This window comes from Hyperolius riggenbachi, chromosome 8 (genome assembly GCF_040937935.1).
Source record: "Hyperolius riggenbachi isolate aHypRig1 chromosome 8, aHypRig1.pri, whole genome shotgun sequence".
NCBI classification, from domain to species: Eukaryota; Metazoa; Chordata; class Amphibia; order Anura; family Hyperoliidae; genus Hyperolius; species Hyperolius riggenbachi.
In genome coordinates this window covers 260,766,334-260,785,225 of record NC_090653.1, presented here as the reverse complement: position 1 = coordinate 260,785,225, position 18,892 = coordinate 260,766,334, and the positions used below count along the sequence as shown (strand labels likewise).

General features: G+C 45.4%; 1 protein-coding gene and 1 pseudogene across 1 annotated transcript; both read left to right on the top strand.

The window, feature by feature from the left end:
• The first annotated feature begins 2,603 nt into the window (after positions 1 to 2,603).
• LOC137527479 (olfactory receptor 5A2-like) lies at positions 2,604 to 3,563 on the top strand. Its single transcript, XM_068247993.1, has one exon. It carries the CDS (start codon positions 2,604 to 2,606, stop codon positions 3,561 to 3,563), a length of 960 nt encoding a protein of 319 aa, XP_068104094.1.
• A 725-nt stretch (positions 3,564 to 4,288) lies between these two features.
• On the top strand, positions 4,289 to 18,611 carry LOC137527478 (olfactory receptor 5A2-like; annotated as a pseudogene).
• The last annotated feature ends 281 nt before the right edge of the window (positions 18,612 to 18,892 follow it).

The following is an 18,892-nucleotide window of genomic DNA, read 5'->3' as shown; positions in this document are numbered from 1 at the left end:
ACAACACTTTACAGAGTACATAGTCATGTCACTGACTGTCTTCAGAGGAGCTCACAATCTAATCCCTACCATAGTCATAGCCTAATGTGCTACCATATTATTAATATGTATTTATATAGCACTGACATCTCCTGCAGCACATTACAGAGTACATAGTCATGTCACTGACTGTCCTCATAGGAGCTCACAATCTAATCCTACCATAGTCATAGTCTAATGTCCTACCATATTATTATTATGTATTTATATAGCACTGACATCTTCTGCAGCACATTACACAGTACATAGTCATGTCATTGACTGCCCTCAGAGGAGCTCACAATCTTATTCCTACCATAGTCATAGTTTAATGTCCTACCATATTATTATTATTATTATTATTATGTATTTATACAGCACTGACATCCTCTGCAGCACATTACAGAGGACATAGTCATGTCACTGATTGTCCTCAGAAGAGCTCACAATCTAATCCTACCATAGTCATAATCTAATGTCCTACCATATTATTATTACTTATTTATACAGCACTGACATCTTCTGCAGCACTTCACAGAGTACATAGTCATGTCACTGACTGTCCTCAGAGAAGCTCACAGTCTAATACCTACCATAAGTCACTGTCGTATGTTCCTAGTCGTAAGGCTCATACACACATCAGACCATAGTCTTTGGAAAATGAAAGATCACAGACCAATTTTACCCCCTTCCATGTAGTATGAGAGCCATACCTAACACAGTCTATTCTATGGAGCTTAACTCCCCATCAGACAGAAATCTTTGCAAGATGCTGCACACAAAGATGCTGTAGACATTTAAAAGATCAGTATATGCAAAAGATCTGTTCCTGCAAAAGATCCGTTCCTGCAAAATGCATTGATAGTCTATGATATCTGCAGATCATCATACACACCTTGTTTAACTGACATTCATCTGCAGATCAGATCCATCAGGATGGATTTTCAGATCTGCAGATGAATGTCAGTTAAACAAGGTGTGTATGATGATCTGCAAATCTCATAAACTATGAATGCAATTTGCAGGAACAGATCTTTTGCAGATACTGATCTTTTGTGTCTGTACAGCATCTGTGTGTGCTGCATCTTGCAATGATTTTTTTCTGATGGGGAGTTCAGCTCCATAGAATAGACTGTGTAGAGTATGGCGCTCATACTACATGAAGGGTGGTAAGATTGGTCTGTGATCTTTCATTTTCCAAAGACTATAGTCTGATGTGTGTATGAGCCTTTAGGGTAGGAACACACTAGGCAGAATCGCATATGCGTTTTCCACTATGTGCTATGGGGAAAACTCATGCCATTCTGCCTTGTGTGTTCCTATCCTGAAGGTCATTTGTTGGGGGGGAAGATGATGAGATGTGGGAGGAGACATTGGACCTTCAGAATAACTTCCTCTCAATTATTGTTGCTCCAAGTTCCAGATGCATATAATCTACTTGAAATTTTAATGTTAGGATACATTATTTGCATCTCATTGATGATTGATTGCTGTTTATTGTAGAACTAAGTACACACATGAGATAAAAGTCTTTGGAAAGTGAAAGATCACAGACCAGTTTTACCACCTCCATGTAGTCTGAGGGCCAACAGATTTTGAATAGTAAAGCTGGGTACGCACAAGATGAATCTTTGAAAAGTGAAAGATCAAATTTGCAGATAATGGGCTGGTGCACACCGAGCGGGTTCTTCTGCGTTTTTGCAGCCACTTGCGGCTGCGCATACGCTTCGTCAATGTATCTCAATGGAGTGGTTCACACCAGAGCGGGAGGCGTTTTGCTGAAACGCATACTCCCGGGGTGAGGCATTTTTTGGATTGCGGTGGCGTTTCTGCCTCCAATGTAAAGTATAGGAAAAACGCAAACCGCTCTGAAAAACGGCAGTTCAGAGCGGTTTTGCAGGTGTTTTTGTTACAGAAGCTGTTCAGTAACAGCTTTACTGTAACAATACATGAAATCTACTACACCAAAACTGCTACCCAAAACCGCAAAATGCTAGCTGAAACGCTACAGAAAAATAAGAAAAAGCTCACAAAAGACCTCAAAAGAGCCAGACGAAAGATATTTATCTCTCAGTTTTTCAGATTCATCCTGGTGGAACTGATCTGCAGATGACTCTCCATTAGGCCTGGAACCCACTAGCAGTGCTTTTCTATGCCTCTTCTGAACGCTTTGTGATTTGAAAAGGTCTTGCTATTGTAATGCTATGGGTGTGATTTCACTTGAGGGATGTGATTTTTATAAAATCTCCCATAGCAAACTGGTCTTTGATTTTTCATTTTCCAAATACTTTTATCTCATGTGTGTACCTAGCTTTAAGCTGGGTACACACATGACATAAAAGTCTCTGCTGATCCTGAAGCCTCTACTGATACGGAAAGGCTTGTTTGACTTGCTCCATCAAGTGATTGATACAGAAAGGCTTGTTTGACTTGCTCCATAGAGTGATTGTAAATGTTGGATGCAAAAAATGTTTGTCTGATTTATATAAGTTTGATCTTGGAAAAAAAAAATCTTTCCAACAATTTTTTTTCAAAATAAATAATACTTTTTTGCTTCTGTTATACTTTAGATGATCAGGGTTCTCATGGCAAAAGCTGCCGAGATAAACCATACATCTGTGTCGATATTTGTGGTTGTTGGTTTATCTGAAGATTCAGAACCTCAGCCTCACCTCTTCTTGGTCTTCCTGTGCATCTATCTTATCACCGTGGTCGGTAATATAGTCATTCTGTCTGTCATCTCCTCCAACAATCGGCTTCACACACCAATGTACTTCTTCTTAGCCAACCTTTCCATCATTGACATCATATTTTCTTCTGTCACTGTACCCAAACTTCTCTTCATCTTAGTCACTGCCCGTAAGTCCATTTCATTCTTGGACTGCATCACCCAACTCTCGTTCTTCCAGTTCTTTGTGGTGGCTGAATGCTACCTTCTAGCAGTCATGGCATACGACCGATATGTGGCTATCTGCTTCCCACTAAACTATACTCTTATTATAAGTAGGGAAGTCCGGTTTCGGATGGTCATCGCTTGCTGGGCTTGTGGTCTGGTCAACTCAGTGGTGCAAGGCATCTCAATCTCTCGCCTTAACTTTTGTGGTCCTAATATAGTGGACCACTTCTTCTGTGATGTCACTCCTCTTTTCAAATTGTCTTGTTCAGACACCAGGCTTGGGGAGGCCCTATTTTTAACAGTGGTGGTCTTAGCAGGGATGGGACCTCTGACTTTTATTCTGGTGACCTACGGTCGGATCATTGGTGCAGTTTCAAAGATTAGCACCAGAAAAGGACGCTTCAAAACATTTTCTACTTGCGCTTCACACTTCACGGTGGTGGCACTATACTATGGTAGTGGCATCTTCAGCTACATTTGGCCATCATTTACTTATGCCATGAACAAGGACGTCAAGGTGGTGGCCGTGCTCTACACCATTATGACCCCCATGTTAAACCCTATCATCTACAGCTTGAGGAACAGAGAGGTCAAGCAGGCACTGAAAAAGGCTTTAATGATCAGGACAATAAAATTAAATCTCATATAGAAGTCCTAGTCATGTACAATGCAGTACCCACAGGTACAAGATTTTATTCTACACAACCCAGGACAATTATTGGAGTTTTCACCGCTGCATAGTGGGGTTTTCTGCATGTAATGGATTTAAAGCTAATGGGAATCCATAATTAAGTAACAAAAAGTCAGATACTCACCTAAGGAGAGGGAAGGCTCGGGTCTTAATGAGCCTTCCCTCTCCTCTCCCTGTGCCCTCGGTGCTGCGCTGGCTCCCCTGTTCACATCCCCCGCCGAGGGGACTTCGAAAGTCTTCGGGAGCCGAGTCCTCCCGAAGACAGGCGGCTCCATACTGTGCATGTGCGAGTCCGTCATAGAGGACATGCGCGCGTGCACAGTGCCAGTGTATAGCGGCCCGTCTTCGGGAGCACTCGGGCTCCCGACGCATTTCCGAAGCCTCCCTTCGGCGGGGAAACAGCGGTATTTGACCGAAATGGTCAAATACCGCTACAGGGGAGCCAGCGCAACAACGGGGACCGGGAGAGGAGAGGGAAAGCTCTATGGGACCCAGAGCCTCCCTCTCCTTAGGTGAGTATCTAACTTTTTTTATATAAGTTTGGGTTCCCATTCACTTTCCAAGGTAATTAAAAAACAAAAATCTACTTAAACGGGGCTTCCACCAGCTCCTGGCAGCCGTCCTGTGCTTTTACAGCAGCTTTGCATTCAGCTACGGTACCCCGGGGGTCCCCTCCGGTGCAGATGCCGACTGGCATCTACTGCGCCTGCTTGAAAGCCTCTCTCGGTTGCGCTGACATCATCTGGAGTGTTCCTTGCAGATGCAGAACTACTGCGCCAGCACAGTACACGCCAGACAACGTCAGCACGACCCTGAGCAGCTCTCGTGCAGGATTAGTAGATGCCGACCTGGGGACTTCAGCATCTGCACCAGATGGGGACCCCAGGCTACTGGCTGGATGCGGAGCTACGGTGAGGGCGCAGGACGGCTGCCAGGGGCTGGAGGAAACACAGAGTAAGTAGACTTTTGTTTTGTAATTACCTTGGACCTTCCCTTTAAAAAAAGTACACCGTTTTTGTTCAAAACACAAATAATGATATGATGCATAAGAACCAGAGATGAAGCACCCTCATGTATTTTATTACATTTATCAGTGGGAACATGACAGTAAACACCTACCCTGCTTTTAGTTTTATTCTTCTCAGTCTAATCTATCTGTTATCAACTGTGATAAGAATCCACCGACTGATTCAGTCTAGGTTTGACCTGGAATCATTATAGCTGAGTCTTCTGTGGAGTCTTTTCAAGCCCAAGCCTGCCACCTCCTGGCTCAGATTTCCTTACTCAGAGCTGTTGACATGGGAGGGGCTGCTGCTGCCGAGAAAGAAGCTCTGAAACATACAAGTGTATCTGTGTGCACTGTGCAGCCAGTCATTATCTACTGTATGCAGTTTCATTTCTACGAGAGACACTTCCTACAGGCAGCCACACAGCATGCCAGAATAATCAAGCTGAAAGCAGACAGATGAAAGGCTGCAGCAGCCCTGCTTGTGTATAGTCTCATAGAGGCTAGACCGCACATCCAGAACAGCTTATAACCTGGAAGCAGAAGGGATATGAGCCGGCGGCCATATTGGATATTTCCTGGAGCAATAATGGATAAAAAAACACTCAAAAAGGCACACCAGAGTGGCGAAATTATCAGGTAGAGCATTTATTCTTTACAAGCTATCAACTGATATGTTTATTTTGTGTGAATCGTTCATCTCTGGTTCCCTTTAAACATTACTTTCAAATCTTCGGTCTTCCTTTCAATTAGGGATAAGTGAGAATGTTCTTCAAATATGCTAAATAACTTCACTCAGGATGGGAAAGTTGTGCCAAGGCCGGATTTATAAGGTTAGTGCCGGTTGGATGGCTTTCTTGTTGCTCACCTTCCATGAGCAGCAGCGCCCCCCTCTCTCCTCCGTTCCATGTGCAGCCCCTTTCCATGCGTAAAATCCATGCACAGCAGAGACCTTGAGGCTCATACAAACATAAGACTATAGTCTTTGGAAAATGAAAGATCACAGACCAATCTTACCACCCTTCATGTAGTATGAGAGCTGCACTGTACACAGTCTTTTCTATGGAGCTGAACTCCCCATCAGAAAAAAATCTTTGCAAGATGCTGCACACAAAGATGCTGTACAGACACAAAAGATCAGTATCTGCAAATGATCTGTTCCTGCCAAAAATCCATTCCTGCAAATTGCAATGATAGTCTATGAGATCTGCAGATCATCATACACACATGATTTAACTGACATTCATCTGCAGATCAGACAATCATCCGCAGATCTGAAAATCCATCCTGGTGGATCTGATCTGCAGATGAATGTCAGTTAAATCATGTGTGTATGATGATCTGCAGATCTCATAGACTATCATTGCAATTTGCAGGAATGGATTTTTGGCAGGAACAGATCTTTTGAGTGTGTGCAGCATCTTTGTGTGCAGCATCTTGCAAAGATTTCTGTCTGATGTGGATTTCAGCTCCATAGAATAGACTGTGTAGGTATGGCTCTCATACTACATGGAAGGGGGTAAGATTGGTCTGTGACCTTTCATTTTCCAAAGACTATAGTCTGATGTGTGTATGCACCTTTGGTATCCAGCACCAATGGGGATCGCCGAATGCCGGATACATGTGCTTGCCAGTTGCTTGAGCAACCAGCCGAAAATTCATGAACCCCCTCCACCCCCTTTGCAGGATAAAATACTCACCAAGCCTCCAGCAACATCCTGCAGCTCCTAGCGGCTTTCCGGCATCCTCTGTGTGTGGCTCTCGGCGTGTCACCTGACTTGCGTGTCACCAGCTGGGAGCCGTGCACGGGTAGATGACATCGCTGGAGGCTCGGTGACAGGGGCGTAACTAGAAATCACTGGGCCCCCCTGCCCCCCTGCAAAACTTTGGACAGGGTGAGGGGTGAGGGGTTCCCCCCCCCCCCCCCTTGCATTCTGCACAGGTAAACTGAGAACCAATGTTAATTATTTGGCTAATGGCTAGGGCACACTTGAATATGTTTCCCCATGCAAATAAAATCAGACAGCAGTGAAGCACTGCATGCATTTTCTCTATCCATTACATTAGCTTCTGTGATAAAACATGCATGTTTTCACACATACAGACACACATGGTGTACAGAAAACGCATAAAGAAAACCGACACACGAATGTGCTCCCAGCCTCAGCTTATTACACTCACTCTGTCCATCTCTGATGGAGCAGAACTGGCTCTGCAGACTTCTCCACTATCACTACAGTACACAGCACTTTGGGAGGGGTAGAGAGGTTGGGGGCTGGACGCTGTACACAAGATCCTGCTGCACACTGAATAGGGACTGTCTACAAGTCTTTGCAAAACTCTGTATGATTCCTTATCAGTGGCTGAGCAAATACAATTGTGCATCTCACTCAGGAGAGAGAAAAGAAGAAACTTCTCCCCCACGGGGCCCCCTGCGGCTGCATCCCTTGTAGGTGCTATTGTTACGCCCCTGCTCAGTGAGTATTTTATTGGCAGGAAACCCCCCAGAAAATAGTCCCCGTTATCCTCTTAGGTTTGTTGAAACTTCCGGTTGCCTGAGTTTCAGATAACATGGACTTTGCTGTATAGCAACCTTTCTGTTAGGGCCCGTTTCCACTATCGCGAATTTGCATGCGTTTTACGCATGCAGATTCGCATAGCCAATACAAGTGGATGGGACTGTTTCCACTTGTCAGGATTTCTGAGCGTTTTTCTGTGCAGAAAAAATCTGCACGGCAGAGCCATCAGAATTCGCATACCGCATACCGCTATATGAATTGCATACAATGTATTTAATAGGGAATTCGCATGCGGTATTGGTATGCGAATTTTCATGTGACTTCGCATACGATTTCGCATGGAAACAATGGAAAAGCACACAGGCACTGCCATGGTTAACCCATTCAGGTTCCGTCGTTTTCACGTGAGAAATGTTCACCTCCCATTCATTAGCCTATAACTTTATCACTACTTATCACAATGCACTGATCTATATCTTGTTTTTTCCGCCACCAATTAGGCTTTCTTTGGGGGGTACATTTTGCTAAGAGCCACTTTACTGTAAATGCATTTTAACAGGAAGAATAAGAAAAAAATGGAAAAATTCATTATTTCTCAGTTTTCAGCCATTATAGTTTTAAAATAATACATGCCTCCATAATTAAAACTCGCGTATTGTATTTGTCCATATGTCCCGGTTATTACACCGTTAAAATTATGTCCCTATCACAATGTATGGCGACAATATTTTATTTGGAAATAAAGGTGCATTTTTTCCATTTTGCATCTATCACTATTTACAAGTTTAAAATAAAAAAAATACAGAAATATTTCATCTTTACATTGATATTTAAAAAGTTTAGACCCTTAGGTAAATATTTACATGTTTTTGTTTTTTTTATTGTAATGTTGTTGTTTTTTATACTAAACATTTTATTTGGGTACTTTTGGGAGGGTGGGAGGTAAACAATAGATTTATAATGTAAATGTGTGTTAATTTTTTTTTATTTTTTTTTCAGGTGTAGTATTACTTTGAGTTTGTTTACATGACGTCACTCTAAGCGTAGCACGCGCTTAGAGTGACGCATCGGGAAGGAGACGGCCAGAAAAAGCTCAGCTTCCGAGAGAAGCTGTCGCTTTTTCAGCGGGGAAAGGAATCAATGATCGGGCTCCATAGCCCGATACATTGATTCCTTGGCTACCGAATCCGCGGCCGGGAGTGCGTTATCCATGCAAAATCGTATGCGAATTCGCATGAAAATTTGCATATGACCGCATGCAAAATTTGCATCCGCATGCAAATTTTTACCACGGCAATTCCCACCGCACAAGTGGAAACGGGCCCTCACATATATAGCTTTCTTGAGCAGCAGCATGCCTTTTCCTTGTGTTGCTCCCTTTTGCAGCTTCCCTTTGCAATGTGCAGTCTCCTCCTCCATATGCAGCAACCCTTCTTCAATGTCCAGCTGCCACTCCTCTTCCATGTCCAGGCGCCCCTTAGGCTTCAGCTGCCCAAATCCTGGGCCTTTGTGGCCTTTGCAGAAATCCAGCTCTGGTAATAGCCAGCAAATAACTGAAATATTAAAGGATACCTGTACTGAACAAAAGGGCCCCAAATGGGTCCTCACCTGAATAGAGTTCCCTTCACCACCAGCCCTTCCAGCACTGCATCTGTTTTGCCTCACAGGAAGGGTTTTTAAACCCTCTAACTTCGCTCACCACCATAGTGGGTAAAATGAATTGCAGCAAAACATGAGGAAAGGTTCAATAATAATATTTATTGAGCTACAATCCTGTTATAATAATTATCTAAGCCTTGCAGAATCATAGTTTAAGGGTTAGTAATTATGAGTAAGCATGAATAAACATTTTTGTTTACCAAGTGTTGTAGCAACATCACCCAAGGAAGAGGGGACTCCATCAATCCTCCGTAGCGGAAAACACCTGGCGACACAATCCATCACGTCTGTTGGTCTCAGCAAAAAGTCCTGGAGTCCAGGTGTTTTCCCAACCCCATTATACTCCCTAAACCATAACAGACGCAAGCGCAAATTCGGTCGCTGTCGTAGGTGCGTGATCACAGTACAAATCTATGATATCCGCTTTTGCGCAATACAGCACAGCCGAGTGTGGACACCTCGTGCTCACTGAATGGGAAAACAATGGCTTACTTAGTACGCCTGCGTATCTCATGCACCATTATCCCACGACTACCCGCTCAAACTGGCTGTAACAGGATTCAGGAATGCCTCAACATTCTTCACTGAACCCAAATAGCATCCAGGACATCTGGAATTGAACTCAGATAATACCCAGCAGGGGCGTTTCTAGGGTCCTTGGAGATCAGTGGCACCTGTGGGCACCAGGCGGGGAGCGCGCGCGCCGCGGCAAAAAATGGGCGTGGCCATGCGGTGAGTGGGCGTGGCCATGGGTGGGGCCAAATGTACATGAACTTAGCAGCGGTGTAAGCTACGGATAACGGGCCTGCCCATCGAAATATTGGACGGAGCCCCCTGTCCTTTATTTCGATCATTTACAATCAGTATAGGCATAGATCAAAGATGTATACGCACATACAATTTTGATTGGTCAATCACTGACCCCCAATTTCCCACCCCCGTGCAGTAAGTGAGCCAACAGACAATGAATTTTATGAACAGAGCTAAAATTGGCTAATCAAAATTGTATGTGTGTACCAGGCTTTACAGCTAATACTGTACATACTGAAAGTAGCAGGGATCAGCATACAATACAGCTGGTTTACAATCAATAAAGGCACAGAGTAACACCTTACACTGTACACACTGGAGGTAAATCAGCACACAGTGCAGGCACTAGAGAACAGCGTATACTGTACATACTGTAGGCAGCAGAATTCAGCACACTGCAGCTAGCGTGCCAAAAATATGACGATCACGTTGTGCGGCGTGCTTATCGCGCCGCACCAAAAAATGGGTGGGCCATGGACCAGAATATAGGTGTGGTAACGGGTGGAGACAAATTTACATGAACCTAGCAATGGTGGGACATCAGATTAGGACAGTGGTGGCGAACCTTTTGGAGGCCGAGTGCCCAAACTGCAACCCAAAAGTCACTTACCGGTATCTATCGCAAAGTGGCAACAGCAATTTAAACTAAATACTGTACAAACGTTTTAACTCATACATGAACATTATGGAAAATCCAAGTTGAAAATAAACTGTGAAGATAAACAATTTCATCCATCCTACTCCTGAAAAATGTATTCAATTTTTTAGAACCTCCCAGTTTTATTTTCTGTTTTAAAACGCTAAAAAAGTAGGTTTAATGCTATTGTCTCATATGATAAGGATTCAGCTTTTCCCATAGTCTCGCAGTTAGCAATCATGTGACCCCCAACAAGACATATTCAGCAATCATGAGGCCCCCAACAAATCAGGAGGCCCCCAACAAGACAAATTCAGCAATCATGAGGCCTCCAACAAATCATGAGGCCCCCAACAAGACAAATTCAGCAATCATGAGGCCCCCAACAAGACAAATTCAGCAATCATGAGGCCCCCAACAAATCATGAGGCCCCCAACAAGACAAATTCAGCAATCATGAGGCCCCCAACAAATCATAAGGCTCCCAACAAGACACATTCAGCAGTCATGAGGCACATAAATGGACAGCATTTCACATAAATAGGCAGAATGCCCCCTTAATATGGTAGCCCCCCAAGTTAGGTAGTGAGTGACAAGGACCCCCAGGTTAGCTAGTGAGTGACAGGCGCCTCCAGTTAGGTAGTGAGTGACAGGGACCCCGATAGTGAGTGACAGGGAGCACCTTTAGGTAGTGAGTGAGTGCCAGGGAGCCCCTTTAGGCAGTGAGTGAGTGACAGGAAGCCCCTTTAGGCAGTGAGTGAGTGCCAGGGAGCCCCTTTAGGCAGTGAGTGAGTGACAGGAAGCCCCTTTAGGCAGTGAGTGAGTGACAGGGAGCCCCTTTAGGGAGTGAGTGAGTGACAGGGAGCCCCTTTAGGGAGTGAGTGAGTGACAGGGAGGCCCTTTAGGGAGGGAGTGAGTGACAGGGAGGCCCTTTAGGGAGTGAGTGAGTGCCAGGGAGCCCCTTTAGGAAGTGAGTGAGTGCCAGGGAGCCCCTTTAGTGAGTGAGTGCGTGCCAGGGAGCCCCTTTAGGGAGTGAGTGAGTGACAGGGAGGCCCTTTAGGGAGTGAGTGAGTGCCAGGGAGCCCCTTTAGGAAGTGATTGAGTGCCAGGGAGCCCCTTTAGGAAGTGAGTGAGTGACAGGGAGCCCCTTTAGGCAGTGAGTGAGTGCCAGGGAGCCCCTTTAGGAAGTGAGTGAGTGACAGGGAGCCCCTTTAGGCAGTGAGTGAGTGACAGGGAGCCCCTTTAGGCAGTGAGTGAGTGACAGGGAGCCCCTTTAGGGAGTGAGTGAGTGAGTGAGTGAGTGAGTGACAGGGAGCCCCTTTAGGGAGTGAGTGAGTGCCAGGGAGCCCCTTTAGGGAGTGAGTGCGTGCCAGGGAGCCCCTTTAGGGAGTGAGTGCGTGCCAGGGAGCCCCTTTAGGGAGTGAGTGAGTGACAGGGAGCCCCTTTAGGCAGTGAGTGAGTGACAGGGAGCCCCTTTAGGGAGTGAGTGAGTGAGTGACAGGGAGCCCCTTTAGGGAGTGAGTGCGTGCCAGGGAGCCCCTTTAGGGAGTGAGTGCGTGCCAGGGAGCCCCTTTAGGGAGTGAGTGCGTGCCAGGGAGCCCCTTTAGGGAGTGAGTGCGTGCCAGGGAGCCCCTTTAGGGAGTGAGTGAGTGACAGGGAGCCCCTTTAGGGAGTGAGTGAGTGACAGGGAGCCCCTTTAGGGAGTGAGTGACAGGGAGCCCCTTTAAGGAGTGAGTGAGTGACAGGGAGCCCCTTTAGGGAGTGAGTGCGTGCCAGGGAGCCCCTTTAGGGAGTGGGTGCGTGCCAGGGAGCCCCTTTAGGGAGTGAGTGAGTGACAGGGAGCCCCTTTAGGGAGTGAGTGAGTGACAGGGAGCCCCTTTAGGGAGTGAGTGAGTGACAGGGAGCCCCTTTAGGGAGTGAGTGCGTGCCAGGGAGCCCCTTTAGGGAGTGGGTGCGTGCCAGGTAGCCCCTTTAGGGAGTGAGTGAGTGACAGGGAGCCCCTTTAGGCAGTGAGTGAGTGACAGGGAGCCCCTTTAGGGAGTGAGTGCGTGCCAGGGAGCCCCTTTAGGGAGTGAGTGAGTGAGTGAGTGAGTGAGTGACAGGGAGGCCCCCCCTCTAGCCGCCGCCGCCGCCGCTCCCCCCCTACCTCTCAGCAGACCTCAGGATCAGCGGCGACCCGACCAGATGTACGAGCGGGCTCTGGACGCACCCGCTCGATATGCGGAAGTGATGTCACTTCCGCATATCAGTGCGGGCGCTGGGTCCTAGCGCCCGCACGATTGGTCGCCGGCTCGCCGCCTGATCCTGAGGTCTGAGACTGTCAGTGACGCGGCGGCTGGAGGGAGCCGCTGAGTCTTGACAGAGGGGGCGGCCGGGCGGAGATCCGTGGCACCCCAGGAAAGATTGGGGGCACGTGCCCCCCTAAAACGGCTAGCGACGCCCCTGATACCCAGGTACTGAACTCCAGTAACCAGAAGCAAAGACATATGAGAGTGAACACTAAACATACATACATACGACGGATATTCATGTCACTTGTGTATTTGAACATCCACCAAAACACCAATGATGAGCCTTTTTTGACGGATCCATCTGAAAATGGCGCCTGAGAATAATGGCGCATGGTGTTGCCGCTAATCCGTTTGCTGCTTATCGCTATTTAACGTTAAAGCCTTATTGTTATTTAACGTTAAAGCCTTATTGTTATTTACCGTTAATACACAGAACCCTCTCTGTACCTATACCTAACCCCTAAACCCCCCTGGTGGTGCCTAACCCTAAGACCCCCCTGGTGGTGCCTAACCCTAAGACCCCCCCAGGTGGTGCCTAACCCTAACCACCCCCCTGGTGGTGCCTAACACTAACCACCCCCCTGGTGGTGCCTAACCCTAAGACCCCCCTGGTGGTGCCTAACCCTAAGACCCCCCTGATGGTGCCTAACCCTAAGACCCCACCAGTGGTGCCTAACCCTAACCTTGACAGTGTTACATTAAATCCATTCACCGTTTTGCAGTTAAATAACGTCTGCAGTTTGGCTTATGTAGGGCGCTATTGATAAATAACGTTACTGTGGGCAATAACGTCTGCTGTTTGGCAAATGAACGGCACTATTGATAAATAACGTTAGTGTGTGCCACTATTGTTAAATAACGTTAGTGTGTGCCATTTTTCTTTTTTTTTTCCTGTGCGCCATTATTATGCAGTACTAACGATAAATAGCGATAAGCGTATCTTTTTAATGCGCCGCCATTTTTATGCATAGGCGCTGTGCGCCATTATTCACTGATCCGTTTTTGCACAGCTCGCACCTACACAACAACACGAACCTGATCATGCTTGGGGGTGGGGGGTGGGTCGGGACTCGGGGGGGGGGGTCTCAGCGCTGGAACAGCCTGATGGAGAAGGACAGGGGAAACCTCTGGAGGACCCAGAGGCTTCCCTCTCCAGAACTGAGTACTGTCTCTAACTTCTTTTTTTAACTAACCACACAGTTTTGCTTTTTTTGCTGCTTAATTCATTATTATGGATCAGCATGACAGCCAAGTAAAATGGTGTTTTTCAAAGGCAATCACCATGATCAGCTCTATAAAAATTAGCTTCGTAATCAGAGTTCTCAAAAAATTTTTGGTGTGAAATGAGGGTTCTGCAGTGAAAACTCGTACCCTAAACTGTTAAACTTATGACGTACCACAATAAAGGCAGTCAATTCCAGTCTTTTGTGACTGTTGCTGCCTTGATTGCATCAATTCTACTATTAACATTTGAAGAGAGAAGGCATAGAATGAATCTGTCTGAAAAGATTCCAGCCTACAGCACAGACGGTCAGAGGTGCAGGAAGTCGCCAGTGTCTTGGCTCTTAATCAGAGTCTGGACAGGGCTGGATTTCTACTCTCCCCCTTCCCTATAGTATATGTAGCCAGTTGACTCCTCCCCCCTTTCCTTCCAGTATAGGTAGCCAGATGACTCCCTTATTCCCTCCTTTCCCCCCATCCCCACCTTCTAGTATAGGTAGCCAGCTCGCCTTCACACCACAGCAGCCGTCTGTGTCACTCATTTCTCCACTCATCTCCAGTGCAGAAGCTACTTCTTCCTTTCCGTCTCCAATGCTGCCAAAGTCCATAGCCGCAGGCCACAAATGCAAAAGTGCACAGAGATCAAGGTGGCTGCTAGCAGCAGAGTACCGCGGTCAGGCGCTTGTCTGATCTCCATGCATTGCAGCATTTTCAAGCTTGTAAATGCTGAACCAGTTTAGCCTGCTGCTTTGGTGCCCTTCCCCTGTGGTGCCCTAGGCCATGGCCTAGGAGGCCTTGGCCTAAACCCGCCCTCAGTCTGGATGAATTAATTGTTTGATATCAGTGAATCAGAAGAAACCTCTACACAGACAAAAAAACAATGGGGTAGAGTAACAAAAAAGAACAGTAATCTTACCATGTGCATACAGAACATGCTAAGATTACCAGGATTTACGCAATTTATGTAACAAGTTATGCAAATTGTGAAACTCACTGTATACAGGCAACACATGTTCCTTGAGTAACAGGCAATGTTAGTGATGCATGTACAGTATTTCGGGAGTCACATAATTGGCGTAACTCTACATAACTTGTGTGAGTCCTGGTCATTTTAAAATGCATTGTCTGTACACATTAAGTTACAGTTCTTTCGTGAATTAACTCCAAGCTCTGCTGCACAAGGCTAGTGATACATTTGTGTCCAGAGCAGGTCTTTTAAAGGGTGTAAAAATGGCTTCCTTCATGTACCTCTGATTCTAGATTTCTCTTAAGGCCTATACTCTTGAGAACAGCCACCTTAGCCGATAGGCAGCGGCCATCAGCTACATGGTTGGCACGGGTATGACGGGGTAAGAGAAAACAGGAGAGATAGTGCAGACTGCATCCAATGTTGGTGGCACACATGACACAGATGCACTTACTAGGATATTCTTGATTCTAGACAGGTGCATAAATTTGGGCACCTCAAAAAAAAGAAATTAAATCAATATTTAGTAGATCCTCCGTTTGCAGAAATTACAGCCCCTAAACGCTTCCTGTAAATTCCAATGAGAGTCTGGATTCTGTTTGAAGGTATTTTGGACCATTCCTCTTTACAAAACATCTCTAGTGCATTCAGGTTTGATGGCTTCCAAGCATGTACAGTTCACACCACAGATTTTAAATTATATTCAGGTATGGGGACTGAGATGGCCATTCCAGAACATTGTACTTGTTCCTCTGCAGGAATGCCTTAGTGGATTTTGAGCAGTGTTTAGGGGCGTTGTCTTGTTGAAAGATCCAGCCCCGGCGCAGCTTCAGCTTTGTCATTGATTCCTGGACATTGGTCTCCAGAATCTGCTGATACTGAGTGGAATCCATGCGTCCCTCAACTGTGACAAGATTCCCAGTCCCTGCACTAGCCACACAGCCCCACAGCATGATGGAACCACCACCATATTTTACTGTAGGTAGCAGGTGTTTTTCTTGGAATGTTGTGTTATTTTTCCTCTATGCATAACACCCATTGTTATGCCCAAATAACTCAATTTTAGTTTCATCAGTCCACAGCACTTTATTCCAAAATGAAGCTGGCTTGTCCAAATGTGCTTTAGCATACCTCAAGCGGCTCTGTTTGTGCTGTGGGTGGAGAAAAGGCTTCCTCTGCATCACTCTTGCATACAGCATCTCTTCGTGTAAAGTGCGCCGAATGGTTGAACGATGCACAATGATTCCATATGCAGCAAGATGATGTTGTAGGTCTTTGGTGCTGGTCTGTGGGTTGCCTCTGACTGTTCTCACCATTCATCACTTCTGTCTATACGTGATTTTTCTTGGTCTGCCACTTCGAGCCTTAACTTGAACTGAGCCTGTGGTCTTCCATTTCCTCAATATGTTCCTAACTGTGGAAACAGACAGCTGAAATCTCTGAGACAACTTTCTGTATCCTTCCCCTAAACTATGATGGTGAACAATCTTTGTCTTCAGCTCATTTGAGAGGTGTTTTGAGGCCCCCATGTTACTTCTCTTCAGAGAAAATTAAAAGAGGGAAACTTACAATTGACCACCTTAAATACTCTTTCTCATAATTCGATTCACCTGTGTATGTAAGTCAGGGGTCACTGAGCTTACCAAGCCAATTTGAGTTCCAATAATTAGTTCTAAAAATTTTGGAATCAATAAAATGACAACAGTGCCCAAACTTATGCACCTGCCTAATTTTATTTAAACAATTATTGCACACTTTCTGTAAATCCAATAAACTTGATTTCACTTGTCAAATATCACTGTGTGTGTCTCCTACATGATATATTTAACTGATATCTTTTATCGTAACAACCAATGAATTTATACAGGAAAATACAAGGTTGCCCAAACTTTCGCATCCCACTGTATAACTAGCTAAAGACCAGACATTGCTCGGGTATCTTATTGGTTGTTGTTAGGTCCGCCTACTTTTTCTAACCTTGACACAGTCACTCAGTGACCAAGTTTATGAGCTTTGGGGTCCTTGGCATCAATAATTGACATTTTCCCATTGAAACGAAACAAATCTGATTGGTTGTTTGTTGCTCCACCCCCTTTTTAGAATTTGAACCCCAATTACCCATTGACCGACTGTAGCGGGTTTCAGTTTTTGCCTTTTCAAAACCATCAGGTGACTTTTGATTGGCTGTTGTAGGTTCCAGCCACTTTCCTAAATATTAATCCCAGTCACCCAGTGGGCAAGTGTAGCAAGTTTGACAACCCTGTCATTAATAGTGTAAGAATGGCCACAGTTTTTATTTTCCCATGTAAAATGAATGAATCCAGTTTGATTTGCTGTTTATTACTCCATCCACTTTCCCTGAGTTTTTAACCTCGGTCTCCAAGTGACCAACTGTGCAAAGTTTGTGGACTCTGAATTTATTACCACGAGAATGGCAATCGTCTACATTTTTCCATTGACATGAATGGGTGAAACCTGATTGGCTGTTTGTGGTTCTGCCCAGGTGTGCAGAGGGGACGCAAGACCCCCAGAACATAGCTTCCCAGGTAGTAAGGAATCTGGTTGATAGGTGATGGCGGCACATACATACATACATACATACAAACACACACACATCCGAATTTATATATGGACACCTTTATAAGGCACTGTAAGCCAGTCACATCACAGAGCAGCATATATAATTGTTCCATCAGAACTATCCATTTCTGCTCAAACATGAAATATTCATCATAAGTAAAGCAAAATCACACTTCCCAGATAAAAACAAAAATGTTAAATAATATTTTTGTTACCGAACATAACAATAAATTATAAACACCTGCTAGAAATAATTGCCAGTTGGCAGCATAGAATGGGATGAGATCATATCCAATGTGTTTGCCGTTGTGTCTTGAACTTTAATTTGCTATGCTTCTACAGTATTTCAGATTAGTTCCTACCAAATGGAACACTTCAAATATCACAATAAATCTTCAGTGTCCATCTTTATGGTTGTTGGTCATTCTGAAACCTTGCATCCTCAACTACTTGTCTTCCTTGTGTTTCTGAGCATCTTATCACCTTATCACTGTGTTGGTCAATATTGTGTCCTAAGCATAATTTCCTCTGATCAATGTCTACACACATCAATGTACTTTTTGTTGGCCAACCTAGCCATTGTTGATATCTTACTGTCTTCTGTCACAGTTCCCAAACTCTTGTCTATTTTGGCCACAGCCCAGGGGTCAATTTCCTATGCAGAATGCATCACCCAGCTTTATTTCTTCCAGTTGTCCATGGTGGTGGAGTGTTACACCTTGACGGTGATGGCCTACGATAGGTATGTGGCCATCTGCTTCCCCCTCAACTACACGCTCATCATGAGTAAATCAGTGTGCTACTGGATGGTCTTCTCCTGTTGGGCTAGTGGCCTTGTCAACTCCATAGTTCAAGTTATCTCTGTCTCCCATTTTAATTTTTGTAGTCCCAATAAAGTGGACCACTTCTTCTGTGATGTCACTCCGCTCTTCAAGTTGTCTTGCTCTGATACTCAAGTTGTTGAAGCTCTCTTCATGATCGCAGTGGTTGTGGCGGGGTTGGGGCCTCTTTAATTTATCCTGGTCACCTATGGCCGGATCATTGCTGCGGTTGCAAAAATAAGCAGCACCCGGGGAAGGTTAAGGACCTTCTCTACATGTGCTTCTCACTTTACAGTGGTAGCGCTGTATTATGGCAGCGGCATCTTTAGCTACATCTGGCCATCAACCACCTATGGCATGGACAAGGACATTAAGGTGGTGGCTGTTCTATATACAATTATGACCCCAATGTTGAACCCCATCATTTACAGCTTGAGGAACAGGGAAGTGAAGCAAGCTCTCAAGAAAGTGCTGGGAATAAACAGCACGACATAAAGTCTACACTAAGCATTACATTACATTGCTTGCTTAAAGAAAACCTGTAACTAAAAAAGTTCCCCAGGGGGGTACTCACCTCGGGTGGGGAAAGCCTCCAGGTCCTATCGAGGATTCCCCCATCCTCCTGTGTCCCACGGGCCACGGCGGTCTCGCTTTGGCCCTCCGAACAGCGGGGATGTAAATATTTACCTTCACTGGCTCTAGCGCAGGATCAGATCTCCGCTCGGAGATAGGCGGAAATAGCCGATCGCTGTCGGGCCGCTCTACTGTGCAATTGC

Coding starts and splice junctions, on each gene's coding strand:
- LOC137527479 (XM_068247993.1), top strand. CDS start 2,604: ATGGCAAAAGCTGCCGAGATAAACCATACATCTGTGTCGATATTTGTG.